Here is a 14,816-nt window from a genome sequence, read left to right as displayed (position 1 = left end):
AATCCCACTGATTGAGTTAAACGGTGGAAGTAAAACAAATATTTGCAATCTTTCTCCTCTATAAAACATTCATGGCTTCAAGAGCCAGCAATAAACTGCGGTAAAGATGTCGCCTTAAATATTGATTATTGCTAATTCAGCATGCGGTTTGATTGCGACGTTACTAGCCTCCCCCTGACGTAGCCTTTTAACACATTAGCATGTTTTGCATATTAACCATTTATCGGCGCCGTTGTCTGGCAATTAGCGTAAAACGTAGGACGAGAGAGACTCATTAGTTATAATTAGGCCACTGTTAATTATCACACATTAGAGGGAACAGATGAAAGGCATTGTCATGGGTGAAGCCCAGCTGCAAACAGATGTTCGCTGCCCTCGCGGAGCACAGACGAGGCCTCTAATGATTTATTAATCAAGCCGACTTCCTTATATTCAGATTAGCCACGATGGCTGTTTATCATCTGAGCATGTGGCATTTAAAAGCACATTTTCACCACTCCTACATAAACGCTGTGTTATCCATCTCCATCATATGGCTAAAGAAGATTTCTTCCATTCTTAGAGACAACACTGATCTCCAATTTGTGGAATAAAGCAGTCTGGGTTTCTGAGGACAAACAAAAACATCACAAAGCAGATCAGATCAGATCTTAAAGCATGCATAAAACGACATTTTATAGATGCGCTAGGTTTAATTACATAAGTCATTTGTGACCTGTATAATTAGCTCAATGGCACTGACATATTAACTACAATTAAGTTCACCAGCATTAGCGGTTTATTATTGATTAGTTGCATTTGTTACATGGCACAGTGGTTTATCATTTGCGACGACAAATATAGTCGTTTTCCCAGGACAAAGCCACAAAGCCGGATTGTTCTATAGGACAGGGTGCTACAGATCCAAAATCAGAAATCTTCACTTGAATAAATCAGTTTGTCTTTCTGTTCCTTTTTCTTTCTGCAGTGATGAGCTACGTTCTGTCCAGACATCGCTCTGATGCACCTCACACTCCCAGAATCCTCTTGTTCGGACCACCAGGTTGTGGGAAGAGTCTCCAGGCCAGCCTGCTTGCCCAGAAATACAGCTTAGTCAATAGTAAGCTGTTTTTAAACCATTCTTTTTATATAATGAAGTAAGGCATAAAATATGTAGAGGTATTCTTTTATAGAAAAATAATCAAGGTTATTCCACAGCCAATGATTATTTTAATAACTTTATATTAATTAAAGAACATTCCATTCAATTCACTTTTATTTGTATAGCACTTCTAACAGCAGGCATTGTCATAAAGCAGCTATACAGAAATATAGAAAAAAACTGTATATATACTTTATATGTAAAAAGTTAAAGCTGTCATTGGTGTGGAAAATCTCTAGAGGATGATATGAAGATGACTCCTTGATTGAAACCTGACTTAAACGGGACGCTTTCTTCATCCAGAGATTGTGATTATAAAGTAATTCCCTTCAATAACTGTGCTCTATATGACATAAATGCAATATTTAAATCAATTAAACTTTTAATTTGCATAACATTGTCAGTGCTATAGAAAATGAATCAACATCTTCTGACCAATCAGATTTGAGAATGAGAATTTGCTGTGTTATATTAATTGTTTAAACCATTTTTGTCAGTGTTTTATTATTATTATTATTATTATTATTGTTATTGTTATTATTATTATTATTATTATTATTATTATTATTAATGTCTATTTTTTTCCGAACCCTTGTGTTGGAACGTTATTTTACTTCCTGTCCTTTCTTGGATACAATCTCTGTCCTGCTCTTCTTCTTTCTTTCTTTTTTTTCACGCTGCCATGAAACAGTCGTAAAGGTCACTCCGAGCATTGTGCATTCTGTTTATTTAAAATTTAAAGCCTCTCTATTTCTCTGCTCTTCTCTCTTCCGTGCTCTCTGCCTGACTCTTTTTCTCTTTGTCTCCCTTTTCTCATTTTCTGTTGCCTTTTCTGTCTCCCTCTCTCCCTCTGTAGTTTGTTGTGGTGAACTTTTGAAAGCAGTGGCGGCGGATGAGAGCAGTATGGGAGAGCTCATTAAACCCTTTCTGGAGTCAGGACGGCGAGGTAAACTTCTTCACCTCCTCACACACGCACGCTGTCAAACAGGTCACGCACCGAGGAGAGCTGAAGCTGAAGTGTAAGGGGCCTATTTGGAGTCTGCTGACTCTGTTAGAGTTTTCTGCTTTCAGGCAAATAATTAGACCACCCACATCATGCACGGTACGTCCAATTACATCATGATGTTTGCATATGTATAATGGTATGGTGAAAACAATCCTGTAATATCCCCCTCTCCGGTTAGTATTACAATAACGTTACCAGGCAACGTTCACTTTCTAAAAATGATATTCATCACACCGGCTTGTGCTACTCTTATTTCGCTACATAGCACAATATCCTGTTTTTTTATCAGCCATTCTAGATTTAGTGTAGCGTATGATTGGATATGTAATCATGTCGTATTTCTTTCTACCACATATGTACAGTTATACAATAATTGTCAAAGCTTCTTGACTTGACTTGAATTTAGGTGAGAAATGGCAGGAAAGGAAAGAAAGAAAGATACAGAAATGAAGGAGAAAGAGAGAGAAAGACAAAGGAAAATAATAGAGAATGAAAGAGAGGAGAAAAAAAAGAGAGTTGGGAATTAAGAAAGAAAAGCAAGATAGAGAGATAGGAAGAGGAGAAAATAAAGAGGAGGAATGAGGGAAGGAGTAGATGAGGAACCTTACAGTGTAGAGGCAGTGAAGGTTATAGATAGATAGATAGATAGATAGATAGATAGATAGATAGATAGATAGATAGATAGATAGATAGATAGATAGATAGATAGATAGACTTTTTTGATCCCATAAGGGGAAATTCTTGTGGTGTAGCAGCTTAGTCAGTTGTAAATCTCATAGAGATATATAAAATATCAGTAATATTTTAATATAATGTATTTTCTGTAATGTTATATGATCTAATATCTATTAGATATTTCCCCAAAGTTAAGAATGATTCATAAAGATCTACAAAACAAAGGATCTGAGTTCTTAGGAAAATGAATCATTATAGAAAAAAGTAATAAAAATACACCTTAAAATAAATGGTTAATGATATTTTTTGATCAAATAGGCATTATACTATCAAATATAATGTACTTATTATTTATTCTCAATTCTATATTGCATCCATCAAGTATTAATATTGAGAAAAGTATATATTCTTGTATACACTTATATGTTTATATATACTTATATGTATTACACGTTTAACCTCATTGTTATAGACCTAGTGTTAAAGTATATATTTTTAATATAAAGGCTATATGTCGACGTCCACATCTCCTTGTGAAACCCCAAAGGGAAACTAATTCAATCATGAGAGCTGTAAATATGCCACTGTGTCCTATCCACTGTTAGATTATCCAAACAGACCCACCCCTCACACCACATCCCAGTCTGCTGCATCTGCCAGTCACCGCTGCCAAGTGTCTAAACTTGCCTTGAGCAAGATGTGATTAATATAATACACGTCCCTTGAGAACGGACGAGCTACAAAAGCGCGTGTGCGTTTAATGAGACTGACACCTGAGCGCCTTATCATAGAGGTGCTTCCTCTCTAGCGCCTTTTCATTTCGCCCAGCTCTCTGTCCTCAGCATGGCCACGGAGAACGTGCTGAATGCTGACAGCTGAATTGAGCTTCCTGCAGTTAGCTCTGCTCCCACTGTGTGTGTGTGTGTGCGTAGTGACACAAAGGCAAGAGATACCTCAGGGCTTAGGAAACACTAGAGTGGACATCATTTAATGAGCTAAGATCGTTTTGAAGGAGTTGTTAGAAACTCTGACAGTTTACTAAAGCAGCAAATAGTGGGAAGGAATTTCCTTGAAGCCTGTCAGGAATGGCTCATCCATAGGGGCAGTTGAACAAGAGCTTCATAAAATCCTCATCCTTTTCATATATTTTTAGTTTTGTTGAAATACTAATTAGCACACATTTTGCTATTTGGCAGCCATTGATTTGCTCACCTTTTTAGATGTTGCATTAGTTCTAACCATTGAGTTGTTATTGCCCCTAGTGGTCGAAAATGGGAACTGCAACAAGTGCTAATAGAAGTCCATTGGGACAGGAATCACACTGCCCTCTGCTTGCTGTGTGATCATCTACAGTGGAGTTTACAGTGAAGCAGCTGACAGGGCAATTAATGACTAGGAGGGCACTGGACTAGCTAGCCACCAAGATCTCTTTATAGTAATATTTACACAAAGCTAAGTCTAAGTGCAGACTGTGTGTCTATGATGTACAGAACGGCAAAGATTGCAGTGGTTGGGAAAGCGAAAGGAAGATTGAGAAGTGGATGATTTCATACATGTGCAGGACAGTGACTTTGCTTTGACTCATTTATACTTATGTAAGTCAATCTGAGTTATAATGATACATATCACAGTGTTGTTGAATTCTGGAATCTGGTTGGTCAAGAAGTGTTGTTTTATTTTCTCTTACAGCAATTTTGAAAGTGGTAGTTGCTATAAAACAAGGAGTTAAGATGGATATAAGAAGGAGTTTTCCACCGCAGATGATTTTTTTTTTCACTTTAAGGGGAATTAAACACCTCTGGGCTTGCTGTTATAGGAAACTAATCAACACACTGGCTGACATCACATCACACCATGCTGTTGTTGAGTATTTTCCTAGCACAGCATGCCTGTCTATCAGTATGGGCTCCATAGAAAAGTGCTATCCATATAGTTGGGAAGAAGAAAGTGTAGGATTGAGATGTGTGTGTAAGAGTGTGTGTGATTTACGGGATCAAAAGAAGCTTGAAAATTCTGGATGCTGCTGTATATGGATAACATCCAACATGTCTTTTTGACCTGCATCAAAGGTCTTATGAGCAGAGAAGATAAAAGTCATGATGGTTTTAAGAGCTCTATACTGTGGCTGTGAACCTCGCACGACTTTTATTCCCCCCCCCCCACAACATCTGACTGTCAGACTGCATCGCTGCTTGTTGACTACTTGCTAAACTGCAACGGTGAATGCATTCATGAGTTCATGCTTGCAAGAAAAGAATGCATAAAGAATGTAATGTAAATGTTGTGTTAGTTGGCACATCCGTGGCTTGTTGAACCGAGCTTTTTTTTGTCCTAGGGGAGAGCTTTCGGCTCGCGTCTGAAGACTCCGACTCTGTCCCTCCCTCCCTCTCGCGTTGTGACAGTGAAGGTTTCAAGCAGAGAAGCTTGCCTAAATAATTTACGAGTTGATTAATGGGCTCGCTGGGGTATAATTAGGCGATGTAGAGACGGTGGCTAGTGGAACCAGAACAGTGCTTTGGGGATTTAGGGAGCAGGATTATTAAGGAAATGAAAAAACAGTAGTCTTACGAGAAGAGAAAGAGAACAAGGAAAAGAGGAGAGGAGCTCTCTCCAGGCTGCCTGGCGTTTGAAGCCGAGCCGGGGAGAGAGAGGCAAGAGGCTGCATGTGTTTGATGTGGAAATTGGACAGTTTGAAACCGTCAACTTTAATTTTTCAGCATCCACAGAGACCCCCCTGAGTGCGCACTCGCTTTCCTTAAAGAACGTTCTATTTTTTCCCTCACCCCCATTATTTGTTTGTCCTCCACAACGCTCGTCGCCTTCACTTTCCTTTCAGTTCTTCCTGCATGCCGTCCCCAGCTTTTGTGTTTTCATTCCGCATGTCAAGTGTGAAGTGTCTTCTTCCCGGCTTTATAACGGTATCATCCTCTTAAACAATTCACTTATGTTGCCTGTCAGGAAGCTGTTGACTGCTTTTGTGCTCAAAGAGAAAACCCTGGAAAAGCTTCACAAGACAAAATGTACATACATGAATTTAAATGACAGCATTCCTACTCATTTATTCATCATTTGAATTTTTATGTGCATAAAACCTCACCCAAAAATCACACACACACACACACACACACACATGAAACGAAATCCATACATATGCTGACTGATAAGATCACTACTTTTTTCTTTTTTTTTTTGCAATTCGTTCTTTGCCTTTGTGTCAATTTTGGTTCCAATCTGAAAGTTTCTTATTAAAAAAGTTTTTTTGCTGATCGGAAACATAACTTTTTTACGTAACCTGGAAGTAAACAACATAATTCAAGACCTCAGCAGTTTCCTTAGATGTTCAACCTTTTAACCCCGTGCAACTCACATAGAGATACTATAGATACAGCACTTTTTTTTTTGAACTAGCACAACATAAGATGTCTTTTTTGTTTATCGTATCTGGAACAAGTGTCATTCAGAGTGCACGTCTTGGAAGCCATCATGGCTGTGCCCTTTTCATGCACCTGTGAAAAATCATCTTTGTGAAATTATAAATAAGGCATAATAAAGCGACATATTCTTCACTCGTTAACAAAATATTAACATTTCTATTCATTCGTCACAGTGCCGGACAGCATGGTGCTACAGATCCTGACTAAGAGACTGAGCCGGCTGGACTGTACCACATGCGGTTGGGTCCTTCACGGCTTCCCTCGGGACGTAGAACAGGCCGAGAGGCTGCAGGAGTCCAACATTGTCCCTAGCAGGTACTTATTTTACCATGAAGGTGTACATGTGAAACACATTGTGCAGTATACAGTACACAATATACTTACAGTATACTACTTTTGGGGGTATAGCTACTGAAAGGGAGCGCAAAGGTTCTAATTAAACCCTACAGCAGAGGTCTATCAGAAAATTTCCTTAAAAAAGATCATAATCACAGGCTTTTTGTCTAAAACATTTACATTTGTCAGACGTCCTTATGCGGAGCAACTTATGTTTATACAATTGAGGGTTAAGGGCCTTGTACAAGGGCCCAGCAGTGGCAGCTTGGTGGTTCTGGGACTCAAACTCTCAACCTTCTGATGACTAGGCTAATGCCTTAACCACTGACGCAACGGTGGCAGGGTCCGCTGTTTTCCGCATGATTTGGAATAGGTTTTACGCCGCATGCCGTTCCTGTCGCCACCTTTCCATTTTTTTCCGGGCTTGGTACCAGCACTGAGAGTTAACTTTTCAGTGGCTGGGTTAGCACCATGCCCAAGGAATCAAAACCGGGCCGCGGCAATGAGAGCATGGGATCCTGCCACTGGACCACCAGGAGGCCCCTTAACCACTGACCTTTCCCGCTCCCCAACCAACCACACTCCTTTTGTTGAAACTATAAACATCTTGTAGGTTGACTTTCAAGGAAAACTATCGTAATTTATCAGCCCATCTTGTGGGCGGAGCTAATTACAGAATGGAATATTTGCAAAACGTACAAGGAGAAAAATATCAATGTATCACATCCTTTGATTTGCAATTTTGTCATTTATTTAAAGGATCTTAAAAATCATATAATTTGATTCTAGTTATAGAACTAGAAGTATATGATTGTTACAAGACTAGAAACATTTTAAATTTGTGTTTAAAACATTTACAGACTGCACCTTTAAAGGTGAGTTAGAGCTGACAATGTGCTGACATTTATTTCGCATGTTTTAAGATTTATAAGAAGCCAAATCAGCAGCAACACAAAACCCGGATCAGCCAGGTGTGTTCAGTGTTTTGTATGATTTGTGTTTGTATCTGTGAAACAGTGAGTGTAGCAGGATATGGCCACTCAGATTACTCACACTCAGCAGATCTGATGGCACTGCGCGATTGTACAGCCTGTGTGCTGACATGCTACTTCAATGTGTCTGGCTCAGTAGTCCCAGCTAGAGCTAAAACCACTAGTTTAGACACTTCATTACTAATTTTAGGACTGTTTTGACACTCAGTGTCTTCTTTTTATTTCTTTTGTGAGAACTTTTTAACTTGGATCAAAAAAAGGAATGATTTTTACCTAGAAAGTAGGCGGGTGAACAGGTTTGGGTAACGTCACTCACTTTGTTTAATCTAAACCCCTCATGAATTAGTCATCACACGCCTGCCTTTGTGTATCACACCTCCAGTCACTCACCGGAAGAATAGAACAAACTCACGGACCTCTATTCTCAGAGATTAACCGTAAAATACCAACCGGGAACTGCTCTGAATACCATCATCCCCATCGTCTCCACAGTACGTCTCTGTTTACTCCATGAGCAGCCCCCACCGTTTCCTCTAATGGCGGGAGACCTTATTTACATAGCATTAGCGTAATTGATTTTGGGGGCCAGCGGTAAGTGGAAAGGCTGGGCCCCGAAACAATGAGGAGAACGTTACTGATGAGTTGCTGATAGCTGACGGTCGTGCTCTAACTGACAGCTTTATTAATTAAGAGCTATCCCGTTACTCAGGCTTTAGAGAAAATGAATTAGTCGAGTCAGCGATGTGGATCAGTGCCAAGTCATGGGCATGTTATATCTGCCACCACTGAGCAGTGAAGGACGGTAAGGAGGATGAGGAGCATGGGCAGAGATGGAACGAATGCTTAATCTTAAAGGATCTATTTACCCAGTTCTTGAAAGGAGATCCTGCAGTAGGGTTTGTTGGAGTGAGTGCTTGTGTGAAATGTTCAGCTTGTACAGACTTGACCGCTGGGTTGTGTGTACTGGTGAAAGTCTGGTTGTTGCAAGAGATACAAAAACTCCTTTCTACATCATTTTCCACAAATTCTTAGGTTTTCTGTTAAATAAAAGTTTCAAGTTCAGAATAAAAGAAGTTACCTGATCGTGGAAAAAAAGACAAAAGCTGAAGACAGGAAACAGGATCCCATCAGATACATGAGAATGCCCTTGCTCTGACTTCCTAGTTACCTCATCACAATCTGATCAAGCCCAGTGACCACAGGTGCCCATTTTCTCCGCTGCCCAATCCTACCCATCATCCAGCTCTCCTCAATCACACAGATTACACGTGTGTGCTCTGAGACAAGAGACAAGAAGCATCCTTGCTGTTAAAGCAACATCACAGGGCAGCGATGTGATGCCCAAGAGCGAGTATGACATCATTTCCACCCAGACAGCACGGGCAAATGAATCTTCAGAATTCACACATGAAATCTACCAATCTCCCAGGACAAGTGTTTTTCTGTTGCGCCAAAGCCCATATTTAAACAAAACCTGCAAAAAGAGATCTGCAACTCTCTTGAAAGAGAAGAGACTTGGCAAAAATAAACAATTTTAATTGGTTAATCCTGTTTCTTACTGTAGCAACTGGTAGCCAATTACATGTGAACGAACCAAGAACAAACTTATGGACACATATGCTTGACATTTTCGATGGTTAACTATAGAGAGCAGTAATGATGGCTATTTTATAATGGTGGAGCATTTATGAACAACATTACAGACTGTATGTGTTATCTTAACCAGAACAAATTGAGACTATCATAAAAATTCCTCTGCGCTACACCAATGTATAGAACCTGTAAGGGATGTTTAATAGATCGTCTCTGTGAACAGTGTTTATTAATTTACCCCGAGATAGGAGTGGTGGCTAAACCCGAATTCATCCAAAGCTTTTGCTAAGGATCCGAAATCCACAGGTTGATTATTTAATGCTACAGCCGTCCTGTGGCCATCACCGGTCTTGTTGCATATTTTTTTCTCGCTCTTCCTGCCAATCTTTAACTACACTCTAGTTTGGGCAGTCAGCTGCCTCTTACAGCCCTGACACGCTCACAAACAATCAGAGTCTTTGGAGCCACTGAAATATGCATAGCTATCCGTGACAGGCAGATAAAGCAGGGCAATTAGCCACGTAATTCTAGAAAAGGACAGCCAATCACAAACACCTACTCCTCTCCTTCCCCATCTCTTTATATATATATATATATATATATATATATATATATATATATATATATATATATATATATATATATATATATATATATATATGTGCACACACATATATATTTATAGATATTTGTATCTCTCTCTCTCCCTGTTGCCACGCTCATCTCTTGCTCCCTATTAGTTAAATGTATTTCATGTGTCCGCTTCCCATCAAATCAAGCAACACTTCCACTAATTGGCTTATGAATTATACAGCAGGGGCCACATTATAATTTAATCAGTGGTAAACATTGCAGAGCCGCCTGTAAGGAATCTATCCCTCATTAATTTCTTAATTTGGAGAGACGGAAAAGGAGGGATAGGGAGGCAGGATGTGTACAGAGACCTATTCGGATCACCCTGAGAGGATAGTTAAGAGGGGAAGTGTGTACTTAGTCAAGATACCAGTTGAATGATTTTCACACTATACGTGTGTACACACACACACACAGACACACAGATATTCTGTCATATTTATCATGTCTGCTGTTTGGATCATTTGTAGCAGCAGAGGACTGACAAATGCTTGTTAGCTGCCTTGTTTTAGTTCGTCATTTGTTTGAGAATATCAAGCTGTCATGTAAGCAGTATCAAATGTAAACTCTACACCCCCTCAACACACACACACACACTTCGAAAATGAGGGGGAAGGAAAGGAGACACACACACACACAAGAGCGCACTTTTCTCAGACACCCCCAACCCCCTTTTTCTCTGCTCTACATGAATATTTCATGCCAAAGCATTAATATTAATTCTAATAGCTTTGCAGAGTAGTTATTATTTCTTTTTAAAGACAAATATTCATTAAAAATTGAGCAATGCCTTTTCACCGAAATCATCACGTGCGCGCACAGATGATGAGCCCAAGGAAACCCTTCAAATGTGACATGAGTCGAGGACAGTGGTCAGTTGAGGCTTACTTAAAGGGATCCTTTGTCCATTCCAGAGGGGCTCACGATTTCACAACATCACTGAGAGCCAGAAGGACAAAGGCATTTAAATATTTTATCAAAAGCAGATCTCAGATCTCCCACCCTTTTTTCTCATTCTGTCTCACCAAATCTCGCTGCTCGTCTTCAGCCCCAGCATCACCTCCAGCGTAAAAATTGTATGATATTGTAGATGTGACTCCGACATGCCGGTTCTCTGGAGGCCTGAGCTCTGATGGGGGTCAGCGGTGACAAGGCAGACTGATTGGTGCTTCCCCACCTGACTCCACCATTAAAGCCATTTTGTGTCTGGAGGCTGTGTATTCAGGGAGATCCCCCTGGGTAAACACCCCAACATTCCTCTGTTAAAGTACCACCACTCAAGAGAGCTTCACTTTTTATTCCATTATTTAGTCCATCATTTATTCAGCTCTTATACACACACGTCATAATTATTCCATCCTCAATACCTCAATGTGTCTTGCCATTTTTTTTTCTCATAACCTTCTAATCAGCATAAAGCATTACTGTAAATTTTGTTTTATTTGAGGATTTGATGCAGAGCAGATATTATCTTTACAACCACACGCTTCAAATAGATTCCTGAAGAAGTCATTGTTGTGATGTTTTGGACAGGGTGTTTTTTTTGGAGATGAGTGATGACATGGCTCTGGAGCGATTGACACTCAGGTCCACCGAGCCTGTGACGGGGGAGAGGTAACATCTCATATGCTCTAATATCTATCTATTAATCATCTACAGTTTGTACACACACCAGCAGTTTTAACAGGAACATCTGTACACATGTTCATACATTCAGCCAGTCGTCCAGTCCGCCAATCATGTGGCTGTGGCACAATGTATAAAATCATGCACATAAAATGTAAAAGCTTGACACGAAATGTTATAAAGGGGAAAAAGTGATCTCAGAGACTGGTTCGAGTATTTCAGAAACTGATGATCTCCTAGAATTTTCATACACAATGGTCTCTAGAGTTTACACAGAATGGTGCAGAAAACAAAAAACATCCATTTCCACTGGAGGAGATACCTTGTTGATAACAGAGGACATATGACAGGCTAGTTCAAGTTGACAGGAAGGCTATAGTAACTCAAATAATCATAACTCTCTACAAACATGCTGAGCAGAAAAGCATCTCAGAACACACAACATGAGCCTACAGAAGCTGAAGACCACTCGTGCCGGTCAACAGTTAAAAAAAACATTTTACTATTTCCTTATTGAGAGGAATTATAAATGCTTATTTTTTTGATCCATCCAGATATCACTCATTACACAATCCTGCCCCGGGTGCAAAAGTACAGGCTCGGCTACAGCGTAACCCACGGGACTCTGAGTTTGAAGTCTGCAAGAGGCTGAAGGAGTACCGGAGCCATGCGGCTGCCCTACGGGCCTTCTACCCCCAGGCTGTGCAGGTCAATGCTGATCAGCAACCCCACACCGTGTTCGAGTGCCTGGAGAGCGGGACGGTGGGCCGTCCTTCCAAAGTCCTGCCTGAATTAAACATCCAAGCCCTTTCAGGCTCCTCTGGTCCGTAATCACTCCCCGCTTGTTGACCCCAGCTGATCACAGGGGAGTACAGCAGACCAGCTAATTATACACATGTTTAATTAATGTTGCAATAAAAGGCAGCCTGTCCGGGCTCTTTGTCAGGGGTAGTATTAGTCCCGCTTCAGTAGTCTCATGCTAAGGAGCAAGCTCTGATTATTAAGCCCTCTCTCTCTCTTTCTCTCTCTCTCATACACACACACACACTCTCTCTCTCTCACACACACACATATTCAGAGGTCAGTCAGCTGGCTCCCAATGGAGAGGAAAGGAGTTAAGTGCACTGGTTAGCGAGACGTGTTAACAGCCAAGCCTTCAAACTCCCCTCAGATACCGTGCCATGACAGGCAGACATTGACTTAATTAGAGCGAATGAGCTCCAGAATATGCATCAGCTCTGAATACATAAACAGGGAGTAAGCAGAAGAAATGGCATGATTTTTTATTTTTTTTTAAATGATCTCAGCCCGCTCTGTGGCAGGAAGAGTATGTTTACTCTCCAAACAAAGATTTTAGAGGATATCTGAAGGAATACAGCATTGCTAGATGATGAAATAAACTTTACTAAATGAGAAATGCTTTTTAGTGCTCGGTTATTTTCCTGCACAGATGCTACAAATGTTTAGATAAGACGAACACGTTATTTCTCTGAACACATCATCTGGCATGATCTTATCTGATTCTTGACAATTAAAATGTATTTAAATGTCTTGCATCTGTCTCTTTCATTAAGCAGCTTAGTATCTAATTAAACAGAATTTGAGATAATAATAATCCTTCCTTTTACTAACATGTAGGTTCTAGATATTAACTCGGGCATGTGTGTGACACGAATTTTAAAGTGTTAGGTATTAAGAGGTGAAAGATGAGGAAATCCATCATAATGCTCTAAACTGATATATTCAGCCTAAACATAGTCTCCTGTCACTGTACTATGATGACGTCAGTACACGTTCAATCTAAAGGTTGCCATAGTAATAACGTTTATCGGAGGGTGGCGCACCTAGTGGTCCACTTCACAACAAATCAGATTTCTTGCTTCTATAATGAAATATTTTGGTCACTGAGGAAGAGACAGGAGTCAGAGCTGAAGATGTTGAGGTTCTCTTTGGGAGGGACACGGTTGGGCAGGATTAGGAACGAGTACATCATGTTGGACGTTTGGGGGACGAAGTTAGGGAGGCCAAGTTAAGATGTTCAGTGGAGGGAGAGTGAGTATACTGGTAGGAGAATGTTGGACATGGAGCTGGCAGGCAGGAGGCAAAGAGGAAAGCCAAAGAGGAGGTATATGGATATTATAAATGAGGATATGAAGCTAGTGGGTGCAAGTGTTGAGGATGCAGAAGATAGGGATAGGTGGAGAGAGATGATTCGCTGTGGAGACCCCTGAAGGGAAAAGCTGAAAGAAGAGGAAGAAGAAGATAATGAAACATTTTGGAGGGCGAATGGTGTTTCTATATAAAACTCACCAATTTATATGTTCATCATATAACACGAGATGAAGGAGAAGCAGCGTGTACTTTTTTTTTGCCACGGATCACATGTGCTCTACAGTCTTCACTCCTATTGGTAGACGCTGCACTCCATAAGTCACTCCATATTTGCATAAAGTTCAACTTCTATTAAGTTTCAATCACGTTGCCAGACATACCCACATTTAGTCTTCAACGGTCGCTGTTGCTCATGTCATCGGACCTCACCAGCAGTCATTAAAAATGAATGATCTCCGGTTGCTTTAGAAAACAATACAGAGTTTTGGTAATAGACAAGAAACTACTACATTATTCTTATACAGTATCTATGTATAAGAACATTTACATTAAAATATATTACATTTCCAAAATAGTCATCCATCCATTTTCTATACCCAATTTATTCCTAATTAGGGTCACGGGGATCTGCCAGAGCCTGTCCCAGCACACATTGGGTGAAAGGCAGGGGTACACCCTGGACAGGTCACCAGTCCGTCACAGGGACATTTCCAAAATAGTATTATAGATTTTTCAGATTGTGGTATCAGCAACAGAATAGAATATAAAATATTAGCTAATACTGATGTTGTGTCCTTCTTTTTACCTTCTGATCATGATTATAGCATGTTATTAAACACACACACACACACACACCTTGTTAGTCTCCCTATAGTTAGAGACTAACCCGGATGTGTGTGGGTGTTTTTTTAAGTAGATGTTTACTACAAATATCTACAAAAGTGGCAATTTATATAGTAATTATCTCAATCTTTTTGTCATTTCTCTGTGCACTTGTTAGTTAGTTTACTTTTGCCGGTCTGTTGACTGCAGTCTACTCTGTCTCAGGTCCCGTGTTTGGAATTATGGACTCTTTTTCAACTCAGCAGGGGCACTGAAGTGTTGTTAAAACAAAAAAAAAGTGGAGTTTAAAAAAGAAATAGAACTGAGCAGCACAGTCCTGGGGGAAAACAGCAGTATACATACTGTACACTATATTGCCAAAAGTTTTGGGACACCCCTCCAAATCACTGAATTCAGGTTTTGCTTTCAGTCTCCGCTCTAATCCA

At 40.1% G+C, this 14,816-nt stretch overlaps 1 protein-coding gene across 2 annotated transcripts in view; it reads left to right on the top strand.

The window, feature by feature from the left end:
• Positions 1-12,958, top strand: part of ak8 (adenylate kinase 8) — a 28,005-nt gene extending 15,047 nt beyond the window's left edge. For both annotated transcript variants that reach the window (XM_058375110.1, XM_058375109.1), the window contains exons 10-14: positions 968-1,099; positions 1,998-2,087; positions 6,430-6,571; positions 11,344-11,424; positions 11,991-12,958. In XM_058375110.1, the coding sequence (XP_058231093.1) occupies positions 968-1,099; positions 1,998-2,087; positions 6,430-6,571; positions 11,344-11,424; positions 11,991-12,267 (722 nt within the window). In that variant the 3' untranslated portion in view covers positions 12,268-12,958. The remainder of the gene's footprint in view (positions 1-967; positions 1,100-1,997; positions 2,088-6,429; positions 6,572-11,343; positions 11,425-11,990) is intronic.
• Positions 12,959-14,816: the final 1,858 nt, after the last annotated feature.

This window comes from Hemibagrus wyckioides, linkage group LG22 (assembly GCF_019097595.1).
Source record: "Hemibagrus wyckioides isolate EC202008001 linkage group LG22, SWU_Hwy_1.0, whole genome shotgun sequence".
Lineage (NCBI taxonomy): Eukaryota > Metazoa > Chordata > Actinopteri > Siluriformes > Bagridae > Hemibagrus > Hemibagrus wyckioides.
This window is presented reverse-complemented; position numbering and strand designations above follow the sequence as displayed.